Source organism: Dipteris shenzhenensis, chromosome 31, assembly GCF_047967505.1.
Source record: "Dipteris shenzhenensis isolate YYH24624 ecotype China chromosome 31, Dip_SZ_1.0, whole genome shotgun sequence".
In the NCBI taxonomy this organism is placed as follows: domain Eukaryota; kingdom Viridiplantae; phylum Streptophyta; class Polypodiopsida; order Gleicheniales; family Dipteridaceae; genus Dipteris; species Dipteris shenzhenensis.
The window spans coordinates 11,768,564-11,781,559 of NC_141626.1; the positions used below are offsets into that span (position 1 = coordinate 11,768,564).

Consider the following 12,996-nt stretch of genomic DNA (forward strand, 5'->3'; position numbering starts at 1 on the left):
GGAGGAAGGGATGCAGAGCCGAGGAAGGGGCGGAGTAGACGAGGCAGTAGAGGCTAGACAGCCTGTGTAATAGGCTGTCCACAACCAGCGCAATAGGCTGTCCACAGCCTGCGCCTAGAGCTGCGTGCAGCCTGCGCAGGAGGGAGGTGCTTTTTTCGAAAAAGCACCCCTCCAAAGCTGGAGGGGCTCGGTTTTTTTTGGAAGCCCAGCTTCCAAATAAGGCAGCCCTGCACCCTATATAGGTGGGGGCTGGGTGTTAGGCTACCCACAAGCAGCCTCGAGTTTCGAGCCCCTACCTCGATATCCGTGCCCAGCCAGCCTCGTCCGTACGGCCTGCATCAGCATCGCCCTGTTTTCGATCAGCTTCTCGCATCTGCCCTTGCCTGCGTCAGCCCTGCACGGTTCTCGAAGCTTTTGCAACAGCCGTACAGCCTGTACGGACTGTTTCGCCAGTCCCTGTACTTGCTGCTGCACCGAACAGTGACTGCGCCAGTACCTACAGCCACCGTACAGCCTGCGTCAGCAGCCGTACAGGCCACGTCAGCAGCCGTACCAGCAACGCCCACAACAGTACGGCCTGCGTCAGCAGACCGTACAGCTACTACTGCAGCACGCGTTTCCGGCTTGCGGGTTCGGGGAGGCTCCGTGACTCGTGGTCTTCCGATTCGCCAGATTTCAGCATCTCCTTCCGTCAGCTACATTCGGGACGGTTTTCTTCTGCTCCATCTTCCTCTGTGCTTCGTTTCAGTCAGTTATTTCTCTCCGTTTGTAATCAAATCAGATTTTAGCCATGTCTGATGCTCAAAATCCCGAGTTCACCATGGGAGAGCAGGACTTAGATTACACTCCAGTGGGAGAGGATGATCAGGGTCTCTATGACGACCTGATAACTAAGAAAGCCTTCAGTGAGTTTACGACTGCTCTTGATGGTAAATTCGAGCAGGTCAATGCTAATCAATCGGGGTTGACACAGCAACTCCAGGGGATACAAGCAACTCTGACTCTTCTGGCTAGCACGGTTCAGGCACTCACGCATGTGGATGCCATGGCTTCCGTGCTAGGCCCGAATATCACTCCGGATCCTTTTCCAGGTGACCAAAAATCAAGAACAGAGGAGGTAGTTGACACTTGGTTGCACAAGTGGCAAGTACACTTCCAATTCCACCCCTATCCAGATGAGAAAAAGATTCAGCTTGCAGCAGGGTTTATGTCAGGTAAACCCTTGCTTTGGTGGAAAGAACTCCAGCCTAAGCCTGATACTTGGACAGATTTTGAGGGCATCTTCAGGAAGGAGTTCCTGAAGAAGGAAGATGACTACGATATCGTCGGCAAGCTCAAGGCCCTCGATATGTCAAAATTGAATTTGACCTTTGAAGTTTATCTTCAAAGATTTAGGGATCTGCAAACCAAGGCCACTAAAATGGATCCTGTAACCTTGTTAGGTTTTTTCGTGGATGGTTTGCCAAACTCCTATAAGTTACAGATTAAGAACAACAAGTGCACAACATTGCAGAAGGCCATGACATATGCGCGCATATATGATGATACCATGGCCGGTACCAAGGCAACCACAGTTACCGAAACGAGTGGAAAGAACAAACGCAAGTTCTTTCAGCATGCGACTGGTATTGGGGAGACGAAGTCTACGGACAACGCCTCCAGGAAAAGCTTAACTCCTGCGAAGAATGGTAAGGCCCGTTTCCTTCGCACTCTCAGGCTCAAGAAAGAAGGCCGATGTTTTTATTGCGAGGAGCGGGGCCACACAAAGAATGAGTGTCCTAAGCGGAAGAACCAAAAGTTGGTGCTAGGACCGAAGCTCCAGGCGGGTCCACGTACTGCAGCCAAGGGAGCCAACCAAGTTACGCTGACAGGTATTTCAGTAAATGTCATTACCTGCCCCCTTTCTTGCAATTGTACCTTTAATACTTCGTTGTTTGGTTCCCATGATCTTTTCCGAGTTTATGGAGAAGTTAGGGACCAACAGGTTCACATTCTCTTTGATCCGGGTAGCTCTCACAATTTTGCTAATTACAAATTTGTGCAGAAGATGGGGCTGTCCACAGTACCTAGCGACCACACCTACGAGGTGCAGCTTCCAGCTGGCAAGCAGTTTTGGGATCGCAAGGTTGAAGCGCTTCCCATCCGGATTCAAGCCTACACAGGAGCTCTCACATGTTATGTTATGCATCTAGAGCATGTAGACTTGCTGATCGGGATAGAGTGGTTTAAAACCCACAATATCCAGATCGGATGGACGGAGCATACGCTTTCTTTTGTAGACAAGGACACCCAATTTTGTATTCAGTGTGATAAGATTCCCCCTTCTCAGGGACCTATTGTATCTGCGATGCAGCTTCGGAATATATTAAACAATTCTCATTATGATGTCTATCAATGTGTTTTGATTCCACTTTCTTCATTTGTTGTTTCGGTAATTAACAAAAATGAATTAAGTGTGTTTGAACACCGTGAATTGAGAATGTTATTAGATAATTTTAAGGACGTATTCCCAGCTCAACTGCCGGAAGGTTTACCTCCAGAACGGGCAGTAGATCATCGCATAGACTTAGTCCCAGGGGCTCAACCTATCAGTGTACCACCTTATAGGATGAGCCAGGTAGAGGAGGATGAGTTAGCTATCCAGCTTCAGGATTACCTGAATATGGGCTATATCCGCCCAAGTAAATCACCTTGAGGTGCACCTGTCCTCTTAAGAAAGAAGAAAGACTCTTCCTGGAGAATGTGTATAGATTATAAACGATTAAATAAAGTTACAATTAAGAACCGCTATCCTTTACCTCGTTCTGATGATTTGATAGACCGTTTGGCCGGAGCGAAGTATTTCACTAAGATTGATTTGCGCACGGGTTATCATCAAATCCGTATCTATGCTAAACACATAGATAGGACCGCATTCCGGACTAGGTATGGTCATTACGAGTTCCTCGTATTACCTTTTGGTTTGACCAATGCTCCTGCTACTTTTCAGCAGATGATGAACGATTTGTTCAGGGATTTCTTGGGCAAATTTGTTGTAGTGTTCTTAGATGATATCTTGGTATATAGTAAAACGCTTGAGGATCATATAGGACACCTTCGGGTTGTCTTACTTGTTCTAAGACAGCATAAACTTTATGCCAAGATGAGTAAATGTGACTTCTTTATGAAGGAGATCATTTACTTAGGACACAAGATTTCTTCTGAAGGTATTAGCATTGATCTGGATCGTATCCAGAAGGTTTTAGAATGGCCTATCCCTCAGACTGTGAAACAACTTCGTTCTTTCCTAGGATTTACGGTATTTCTTCAGAAGTCAGTGCGTGATTATTCACATATCACGGCACCCTTGACCAACATATTGAAAGGTCGTGGACGCAAGTCTACCCAGCCGATCTCTTGGAATGATGCAATGAACAAGGCTTTTGAAACCTTCAAGTTTTCTATCAAGGAAGCACCTGTTCTTGCATTACCCGATCCTACCCGGCCTTATGTTTTAGAGGCCGATGCGAGTGATTATGCGATTGGGGCAGCTCTATTCCAAGAGGGCAGACCTGTAGCTTTTGAGAGTAAGAAGCTAGACGACACCCAGTATCGTTGGCCCACACTTGAGAAGGAACTTTATGCTGTAGTGTATGCTCTCAAGGTTTGGAGACACTACTTGTATGGTTCAAAGTTCCTTGTATTGACTGATCACCAGTCAATTAAGTATGTGTGTGATGGCTCAGAATTAAGAGGAAGGAAAGCTAGATGGGCAGAGTTAATGCAGGATTTTGATTTCGAAATACGTTATCGTAAGGGTTCGTTGAATAGTGTGGCGGATGCCTTAAGTCGAGTTAAGTTTGTAAATGCTTTGTCATTTACGAAAATATCCTCAGACCTATTTCAATCCTTGAGAGGGCTATACGCAACTGATAGTCATTTCAGTTCTTATTGGCAGAGAGTCCAGGATGGGAGCTCCATGGTTGACCAGGACTCAGAATTGTGCCACCTAGGATACAGGCGGTGGGAGGTCAGTGGATGATTAGGAACGGCTTGCTGTTCCGAAATGAAAAGATTTGTGTGCCTGATGTTCTGGACCTTAAATCCAAGATTCTCTGGGAGTGTCATGATGCTCCTAGTGCGGGACATCCAGGTATACATAGGACTCTGTCTCTTGTGAAGCATACCTTTTATTGGCCTAAGATGCGTGCATTTATACAGAACTATGTGGTAGGTTGCCGAGTTTGTCAGGTTACTAAGGCTGAACGCCTTAGAAGCGCGGGCTTATTACAGCCTTTACAGATTCCAGGTAATAAATGGGAAAGTATTTCCATGGACTTTATTACTGGTTTGCCTCGAACGCGCAAGGGTCATGACTCTATTTGGGTCATAGTCGACCGTTTGACAAAAATGGCTAGATTCTTACCTACAAGAACAACTATTTCAGCTGTTCAGTTGGCTCACGAGTTTGTGGACCACTTGTTCAAGCTGTATGGTTTGCCATCTAACATAGTCAGTGACAGGGACTCAAAGTTTACAAGTAACTTTTGGACACTTGTATTTGAGAAGTTGGAAACTACTCTAAGTATGAGTTCCTCGGATCATGCACAATCCGATGGCAGTACAGAAAAGGTCAACCAGTTGGTTGAAGACATGCTTCGGGCATATGTATCTAAGAGACAGTCTTCATGGGAAGATTATCTACCCATGATTGAATTTGCTTACAACAGTGCAAAGCATTCTAGTACAGGTTACAGTCCTTTTATGCTTATGTACGGGTTTCAACCTAAGTCACCAGTTATGGTAGGATTAAAAGGGATTCAAAATGATGCTACTAAGAACTTCTTGCAAGACATGCAGGAAATGTTGCAGTTTGCCAAGGAGTCTATTAGAAGTGCCTAAGATCGGGACAAATTTTATGCTAATAGACATCGTTCACCCAAAGAGTTCTCTGAAGGAACGATGGTATATTTGAGAATTCTTAAGGAATCCAAGAGCCTAAGTACTGGTTTGGTTCCGAAATTATCCCCCAGATACTGTGGCCCATTCAAGGTCATTAAAAGAATTGGACTAGTTGCATATCGACTAGAATTGCCTCCTGATGTTAAAGTACATCCAGTCTTTCATGTCAGTAGACTGAAAGAAGTATTGGGTGCAGATGATCAACTTGTTTCTCCTCATGAGATTATAGAAGTTACAGATTTGACTTTTATTCCTCACGAACCTGAATCTATTCTTGAATTTCGTGAAAGACAGATTCGAAATCGTACTATCACGGAATACAAGATTAAGTGGAAGGATCGTGTTGAGGAGGATGCAACATGGGAGACATTACAAAACCTCCAAAGAACATTTCCGGATTTCTTAGCGAACTCAGGAGTGAGTTCTGAGAGGAGGGGGAGTATGTCATGTGCACGGATTGGTATCTGACGTGTACTAGGTACACAGAACTAGCTCAGGTTAGCCTGGGGAGGCTTAGAGCTAGGCAGGCTTGATTCTCGGGTTGAGTGGCAAGGGTACGAACTATTTATAGGTCTTCGCTATTTTTGGCGCCGGGGCCCGAGTCTATAAAAGAGGCCCAGGGGGTTTAGTTCTCAGTGTGCAGTTGGGAGCAAGTCTCGTTCCCAGGTGCTAGGTCTGATCCTGGATTGTGTCGCGGACGCGCGCCTGCATCTTAGCGTAGCCCAAGGCCCAGTGGCAGATCCAGGGCTTCACAGCGCCACCTGGTGGTATGGGACACCAGGCTGGTTTGGATCTGATTGGGAGTTCGTGCCAGTAGCTCAGCTCGTGGCTCGGAGGGGACATCTTCTGATTCGGGATCACATCCCGTAGATGTCACGGTTGGGTGGTGAGCAGCCTGCTCAGTTCTGATGTTGTGTGTGGTTGTTTTGCAGATCAGGGGTTTCAGGAGTGTTGGGACGTGTCACCAAGAATCCATGTTTGTTAGATGTTATGTTAGTTGCCTCCAAAAGGGTGCTCTCCAATGTCGGTAGATAGGTGCATAAACGTTGAAATCCCTACTTGGATATTCCCCATCCTTAGTTCTATTTACACTGTGCATTCCACTGTATGAGCTTTACCTAATCATACACCCCTGAGGCAATGAGCCTTCCCCCAATAAGATGCAAGCCCCCTCGTTGTGCCCCATTCCCGAGGACCAAATACTCAAGCCCCACTTGGACGAAGGCATCTCCATTTGCGGACGTTCGTAACTAAAAGCATGTGCTCCTAAAGCAAGAGAATATCTGTTGTCGGCCAAACAAGGGCTCTCAACAACTCCTGCCGTAAGATTAAACGTTGCAGTTGATGATGTGGCCGGTTGTGAAAACCCTACAGGAGTTCTCGAAATTTGGATCTTTGAGTCTTGACATATGGTAGAGGGTCGATGAGAGAAATATCTTGATCACCACTCCTTGATGTTGCCACAACACCGTCACCCCCGGGTTTGAAAAATTCATCTTAGTGAGACTCGGAGTCATCACCAAGAAAAGTTCCTCTTTTACAACATTGACAAATGAGTGTTGGATCCCGTCTTTGACTAGTCCTCCTTTGCTTAGTCAGTCTTCTTCTTCTTACAGTCCTTCGTAAAATATCCATGCTTGTCATAATAGAAGCATTTCTTCTTGTTCTTGCTCTTCTTTTTGCTTTTCCCATCAAAAGAGTTCCCAACATCTTTTAAATCCTTGGCATCCTTATTTTTCTGAGACTTACCTTCTCCAATCTTCCTCTTGGCCACAAGCTTTTTCTTCGGTGTTGTTCCCATCATACATGCCACCAAGAACAAAAATGGGCCCAATTCCTCGAACGTAATGGAATTTGTCTGTTCTCCACCCGTAAGAGTTGTCATTTTAACCACCGAAAAGCTTACTACATTACCAATTGCTTGTGACCAGCTGCCGCTAGCTAATCTATGAGAATCTTCACCTTCACCACAGAAGTTATGAACTGACTCTCCTTCCCCATCATAATGGTGAAATGCCTCCTCACATTAACAGTCTTGAGTAATCAGCCCCTATAAAAGGTGAGCCTTTGGGCCTCTCCTAGTAGTCAATCTGCAGCACTTTTTGGAGCCTTCTAGGAGCACATTGTAGAGCAAATCTAGAGAAAGGTAGAAGAGGTCCACATGTTAATAGGTAAGGTGTATGAAGCCAAATTTGGTACCTTGCCTCAGCAACAGTATGCTGTAGGTGTTAGTAAATATATTGGCAGGTTTTGTAAGACATATTTCTTTGTGTTATCTTTCTCATGCACACGGAGTGAACTTGTTTGAAATGACGTCACGTGATCTCTCAATCTCTCTTTTCGTTCCCTAACAGAGTCAAAAATCATGAGTCTGTGCAATTTCTAAATGTCCTTCCAGACACCACAAATTCCACTAAAGGTTACGTCTGAACCCAACTTATTGAGCTCCAACAATGTTGAACACAGATCCTAGGAGATCTACATTCAAGACCACCTTCAAACTAAAGGGTGGTATCCTTGCCGAGGAGGGAGGAGCTTACAAGCTTCCACTCATTCAGTATGTTTTGTTTGGCTTGCAGTGAGTGCAGGAAAGGTTAAAACACTTCTGGTCATCTACACCCTACCATGGCATCCAGCTCACTCATTCCACATTTTGGTGAGGCTGGGAAGTTGAAGATGGAAAGTAAATATTCAAAGCCATCTGGTGGCTAGGGAAATCTGGGAGGTCACAAAAGGAATGGAGCTGAAACCCATCGGTGTCATGGATGCCCAAAAAAAGTTTACAATTCCAGTAGATCCAGATATTATTATGGAGTGAAGACTGAAGGATGCAGTCACCGTGTTAATCAGGACAACTATGGATTCAGTGATACCCCATATCCAGCTGATGCAGATAGCACTGAAGGCAAGGGAGATCTTGAAGGATCTCTATGAAACAAAGAACACAAAGAGAATATGATAAGCAACACACATACTCACGTTGTTATCATTTATCATAGATCTAAGAAACTACAAATAGCTTCCACTAGCTGTACAATTAACATATCTAAACTCAGGGGATGAATTCGTCCACCGAAACAAATTGGATCTTTGTGCATTAAAGTTTGGAATGTCTGGAATGAATAAGTCATCTATGAGCCCACTAACGTAAGTTTATGAAGACCACTTGGACAAGCCTGAGAAGAGCTCAATTGTTGCACAAACTAACATTCATGAGTAGAAGTTTGCTAAGAAAATAAATACCATTACTTTGTTGGCATGAAGTGTCCCGTTATGAACAAATTATCTAGCAGACAGTTTACCAATGAAGGACATCTTCAGCATCTACATGTTTGAATATGAGGAACAATGCTCACATCTATGAGCCCCAAAATGAGGACAAATGGGCTTCACACCTTTATGTGTATGGGTGTAGATGGTGTCACAGTGGCACCTGTAGGGGGATGGAACGGACCTGCCATGTGGGCTGAAAGCTGGCTGCCACATGGGCAGCATACATCAGTAATCCTTCTTAGGTTTATTTTAGGACAGTCCATCCTGGTCAGCAATTAGGGCTGACAGTAAGCCCTAGTTTAGACTGACATAAGGGCTGGAGCCTGGTATAGCCCATCCAGGAGCCCAAATAGTGGACATAAGGGCCGGCACAAAGGCACCAGGAGAATGGCCTTACATAGGCTGTGGGTCAGGAAGAAGGGCCAGTCGGCCCTTATCTGGTGGGCTGGCAGACAGTACAGCAAGTCTGTGGATCCACTTATCATGAAGCCACTTCATAGGCAGCCACTTGTTTTGTAGTCAGTGAGGCCAGGCATTGCCGATGCTACAATAGTTGCTGAGTCAATTAATGCAGCGCCCGCTAGCCGCACATTGAAATGTCAGGCAAAAGAGACTCTCATACATGTGCATGTTGTTTTCATTTTTGTTTACATTCTGCTACAGACAATGACTTTAAGCTTCATGGGTGCAACACGCGCACATATTGGGCAAGAGATATTAATGATGGACGCACATCTGACTTTTGTTTCTCATCAGTCACAGCATGCATTTGGTGACTCAATAAGAAAGAAATGAGAATATTTCTTTTATCCAGTAACCTGAATGTAAAGCAAGAAACAATCCATTATGGAATGTACGTTGTTTAAACATGACCTTCACTCAAGCCATTCCCACTTAATCCGAAAGTTGCATTCCCATTGCAAACGAGTCATGTTCTTCATACTCGCATAAAATTATCATTTGAAGTTCAATATTGTATTGTCCATCTACAAACAATGTGGTAGGTATCCTTACCAAAAGCCTTTGTGCAGCTCCGTCTTCAACTATGTTAAAAATGACAGATTTTACAAAAACGTTAGGGGTAGTAACTAACATTTTACTCTGGGTTTCCCCAATAGTTTGCTAAATTCCCATGGGATGAATTTGGGTCATCTGTGGTAGGTATCCTTACCAAAAGCCTTTGTGCAGCTCCGTCTTCAAGTATGTTAAAAATGACAGATTTTACAAAAACGTTAGGGGTAGTTAACTAACATTTTAGTCTGGGTTTCCCCAATAGTTTGCTACATTCCCATGGGATGAATTTGGGTCATCTAAGGCGTTTCCATGAGAGCTTTAGGCATACCATTGAGAGGAGAGTTGACGGATACCACCACAATGATATGGTGTAGAGTTACTCTACTGAGTTTTGACTTTCTAGAATTCACCTCCCTCCATATTTTCAATCGTTGTTGGTTAATTGTGTATCTTACTCTCTTTTGTCTTTCGTCTGCTAGGACTGCCCATACTGCTTGTCCTCAAGCATAAAGGATGAGTCACAACACACAGCATGTGCAAGTGACAGATCATGTGGATGAATTCTTCGATAAGATGCAATCTGATGGAAAATAATGTCCTACCTTTAGATGTGAAGGATGAAAATTCAACCTAATGGCAAACCTACCTTCCAACATTCAAAAGTCACTAGAAATTATAATACTGTAGATTGTCCTTCCCCACAATCAGACAACGTGTGCGAAACCAACGCAGTAAATTTTAGGTTCAAGTTGGAACACACCGGAATGCAATATATCAGCGATGATCAACGACGTGTCAACTTCCCGTAAAGATGGACAACTGATGTACGCGCAAATACTGGAGCTATTTTGGTACCAGGGAGCCTCTAATACATGATTCTGGATGGGAGCATCTGCACGAAAGGGGAGAATGTCAATCATGCGGTGTTGTCAGTTTGGCTAGGACAATCTAAGATTCCAATGCGAATACCTTCTGTCCTGAGGGAAGGATTATGCAGCCGAAGCTGCCTTCGGATGTGAGATCTAAGGGCTTGTTTCTGCTCAAGGATAGAGGCCATGGAGGCGATTCCGGCGTGGTGAGATGCTGAATGCAGCTGAGGGAGGTGAAGCAGCCCCTTCATTCGGTGCCCCAGCAACCGAGCCAGAGCTCCTGAGTCTAAACCCTCTCCATCGTGAGACCCATTATTGACACTTCAAACATTCCAAATAGAGCTTAACTCTTAAAGAGTAGCCCCTCGAGGACTCGGAAGTCTTTCCCGGGAGGAAGCTGGATGAGATTTGGCGACCGGTCGGAGGGCCTGGAGCCAAATCTCAACCGGTTTCCGACCGGGAAAGGCCGACCGGTGAACTTTCTCGGCCGTCAAGGGCCGTTGGGAGGTTGACGTGGCGTGCTGAGCTGGCAGTGTGGAGTGACGTGGTGGTAGTGTGGAGTGATGTGGCGTCTTGTATGGTGCGTGATGTGACGAAGTGGTGCGTGATGTGGCGGAGTGGGTCTCAATATGTGTCTACGTGGGTAGCGGCAGCTGTTGTGACCTACATGTGGCGGTGCGGTGGTTGGATTGGTGTCCTATGCATGAGTGTTCGTTTACACCGTGTTTTGAGGCAGCTTGGATATAGGTTGGAGAGCTCGACAGAGAGCAGTTCTGCGGACTTGAGTAAGACGGAGTGAGTGAAGTTTCTGCATAGTGAGACGCAGTGAGACGGATGTGAGCGTGCATGCTAGAGTTTCTGAGTGGGATTGGTGAAGGGAATGGATGTGCTCGACGTTTGCGATGGACCTTCTTTTGCTTTAGGATATAGTGAGGAGTTTGGAGGTGTTTCGACAGAGGTAGCAACATCTGAACTAGTTGGGATTCGGGCTGGTGGAGATGGTAGTGAGGTTCTGGTTGGGAGTGGTCGAGGTGTGAGTTTTGATCCAGGCGGTGGAGATGGTAGTGAGGTTCTGGTTGGGAGTGGTCGAGGTGTTCGGGTTCGTTGTGCAGCAAGTCATCGTGCAACAGGTAGGGTCGTGGTGAAGGAGGTTCTGATGTTTCTAGTGTTCCTTGTCCTCGGAAACTGGTGAGAGTTTCTAGTTCTTCGGGGATTTGTCAAGATGTTCTGTTTTTGGAGATTGATCCTGCGGAGTTGTCCCGTCTTGGTGGAGTTGTGCATGACCGTAGCACAGAGAAGGATCTATGGGCTCGTACTCATTTTGATGCTTGGCGGAAGTTCAGTGGTTTGGATTTAAGTGTGAAGCTTGAAGATCTTGATCTTCATGAGTTTAGTGGAATGTTGGAAAAGTTTTTCATGCAGGTTCTTAAAATCAATGGTGAATTGTTTCCTGCGGGTTCTTTAATGGCTATGTTTCGTGCATTTGGGAGAATAATTGCACGGAAGCAAAAAATTTGTATTGCTGCGACAGGTGTTGACGAAATACCTTTTGATATTTGCAAAAATTCGATATTTGCTGGTGCTCATCGTTACACTGTGATGTCAATGAACCGATTTGTTCAAGAAGGTGCATGCAAGCCGCAAAAGAAGGTGGACATTGTTGGCTTCTCCAACGAGAGGAATCTGCTTGATGATATTGATTACTCTGTGTATCATCCTCGGGGTTTGCAGAGGAGGTTTGTGTATTATTGTCTTGCACGTTTCTGCATACGTGGTGGGAGAGAGCTTTACAATGTTATACAAGGTGATTTTCTTCATGGATCTGATACTTTGGGTGATTATGTTGAGTAAGTCGTCGTTTGTTTTTGTATTTTTGTGTTGTTTCATTGTGTTTGTGGTTTTTCGTTGCTTTGTTGTTATTTATATATTTTTTTAGCAGGTTTAATCAACGTCTGAGCAAGAATTACCATGTTGATAAGACTCATTTTTTAGAGGAGGACATGCATCCTCCTGTTCGAGTTCACGAGCAGGATGTCATTGTCACATATGATCAGTTGGAGAAGCATATGCCTGAAGATGCAAATGGTTGTAATTCTGCAATGCATATGTTCATGCCGGTTATAGTGGTAATGTTTCTGTCGTTTTGTTCTTTGTATGTTTATGTTTGTTTTGATTTTGTTTTTGGATTTTTGTGTTTAATTTCTGTGTTAATGCAAGTGTGGTACAATCGTAATCGGGTGAGTTTGAAGGGTTTGAGTAAATTTGTGAAGACTATGATGCAGTCTATGGGATTTGATGGCAATTTCAATAATCAGAGTTTGCGAGCTACTTTAGCTACAAGGTTGGGTTTGTGTCAGGTTCTTGTAGATGTAGCAGGTCATAAGCGGGCTAGTAGCTTCGTTAAATACGATAGGAGTGAGAGTATCAGGGTAGATACTGCATTGGAGTTGGTTGCGAATCCTTACGGCCAGGATGGGAATTTGAGAAGTTATGATGAAGTTTTGAGGAAGAATATGGAGGTTTATTCTAGAAAGGTTGATGGTGTTTGTTATAGGGATTTGGAGCCTGTTCGAGCAATTGGTGCAGGTCGTGGAGCTATTGTTGCTGGACGTGGGAATCTTGTTCGTGATCTGACTCTTTCTAGACGAGATTGTATTGGTGTTTCTCAAATTGTTGCTACTGGTCTTAAATTTTCTACGGGTGGTTCTATTGGTGTTGATGGTTTTGGTGGATATTCTGACAGTGGCTCTTCTTTCAGTGGATCTTTTGGTAGTGGCTCTTCTTGCGGTGGTTCTTCTGGCGATGGCCTTGGTTCTAATTTCTCTCTTCATGTTGATCCTATGTTCTCTCTTGGTGCGGAAGATGTTGTTGACGAAGCAGTAGTTGGAGATGGTGATGG

The 12,996-nt window shown here is 44.8% G+C and overlaps 2 protein-coding genes across 2 annotated transcripts in view; one reads left to right on the forward strand and one right to left on the reverse strand.

Annotated features, from left to right (window-relative positions):
- 5-FCL (5-formyltetrahydrofolate cycloligase) overlaps window positions 1–10,574 on the reverse strand; it is a 35,481-nt gene extending 24,907 nt beyond the window's left edge. The window contains exons 1-2 of the mRNA XM_087369685.1: window positions 10,198–10,574; window positions 9,989–10,120 (exon numbers count right to left, since the gene is read on the reverse strand). Of these exons, the coding sequence (XP_087225811.1) occupies window positions 9,989–10,120; window positions 10,198–10,348 (283 nt within the window). The 5' untranslated portion in view covers window positions 10,349–10,574. The remainder of the gene's footprint in view (window positions 1–9,988; window positions 10,121–10,197) is intronic.
- A 679-nt stretch (window positions 10,575–11,253) lies between these two features.
- On the forward strand, window positions 11,254–12,712 carry LOC147881029 (uncharacterized). Its single transcript, XM_087370287.1, has 4 exons — window positions 11,254–11,944; window positions 12,037–12,191; window positions 12,323–12,443; window positions 12,652–12,712. Coding segments are annotated over exons 1-3 (606 nt in total). The 5' UTR covers window positions 11,254–11,495; the 3' UTR covers window positions 12,325–12,443; window positions 12,652–12,712.
- Window positions 12,713–12,996: the final 284 nt, after the last annotated feature.

Coding starts and splice junctions, on each gene's coding strand:
- LOC147881029 (XM_087370287.1), top strand. CDS start 11,496: ATGTTGGAAAAGTTTTTCATGCAGGTTCTTAAAATCAATGGTGAATTG. Junction 11,945..12,036: donor ACTTTGGGTGATTATGTTGA/GTAAGTCGTCGT, acceptor TTTTTTTAGCAG/GTTTAATCAACGTCTGAGCA.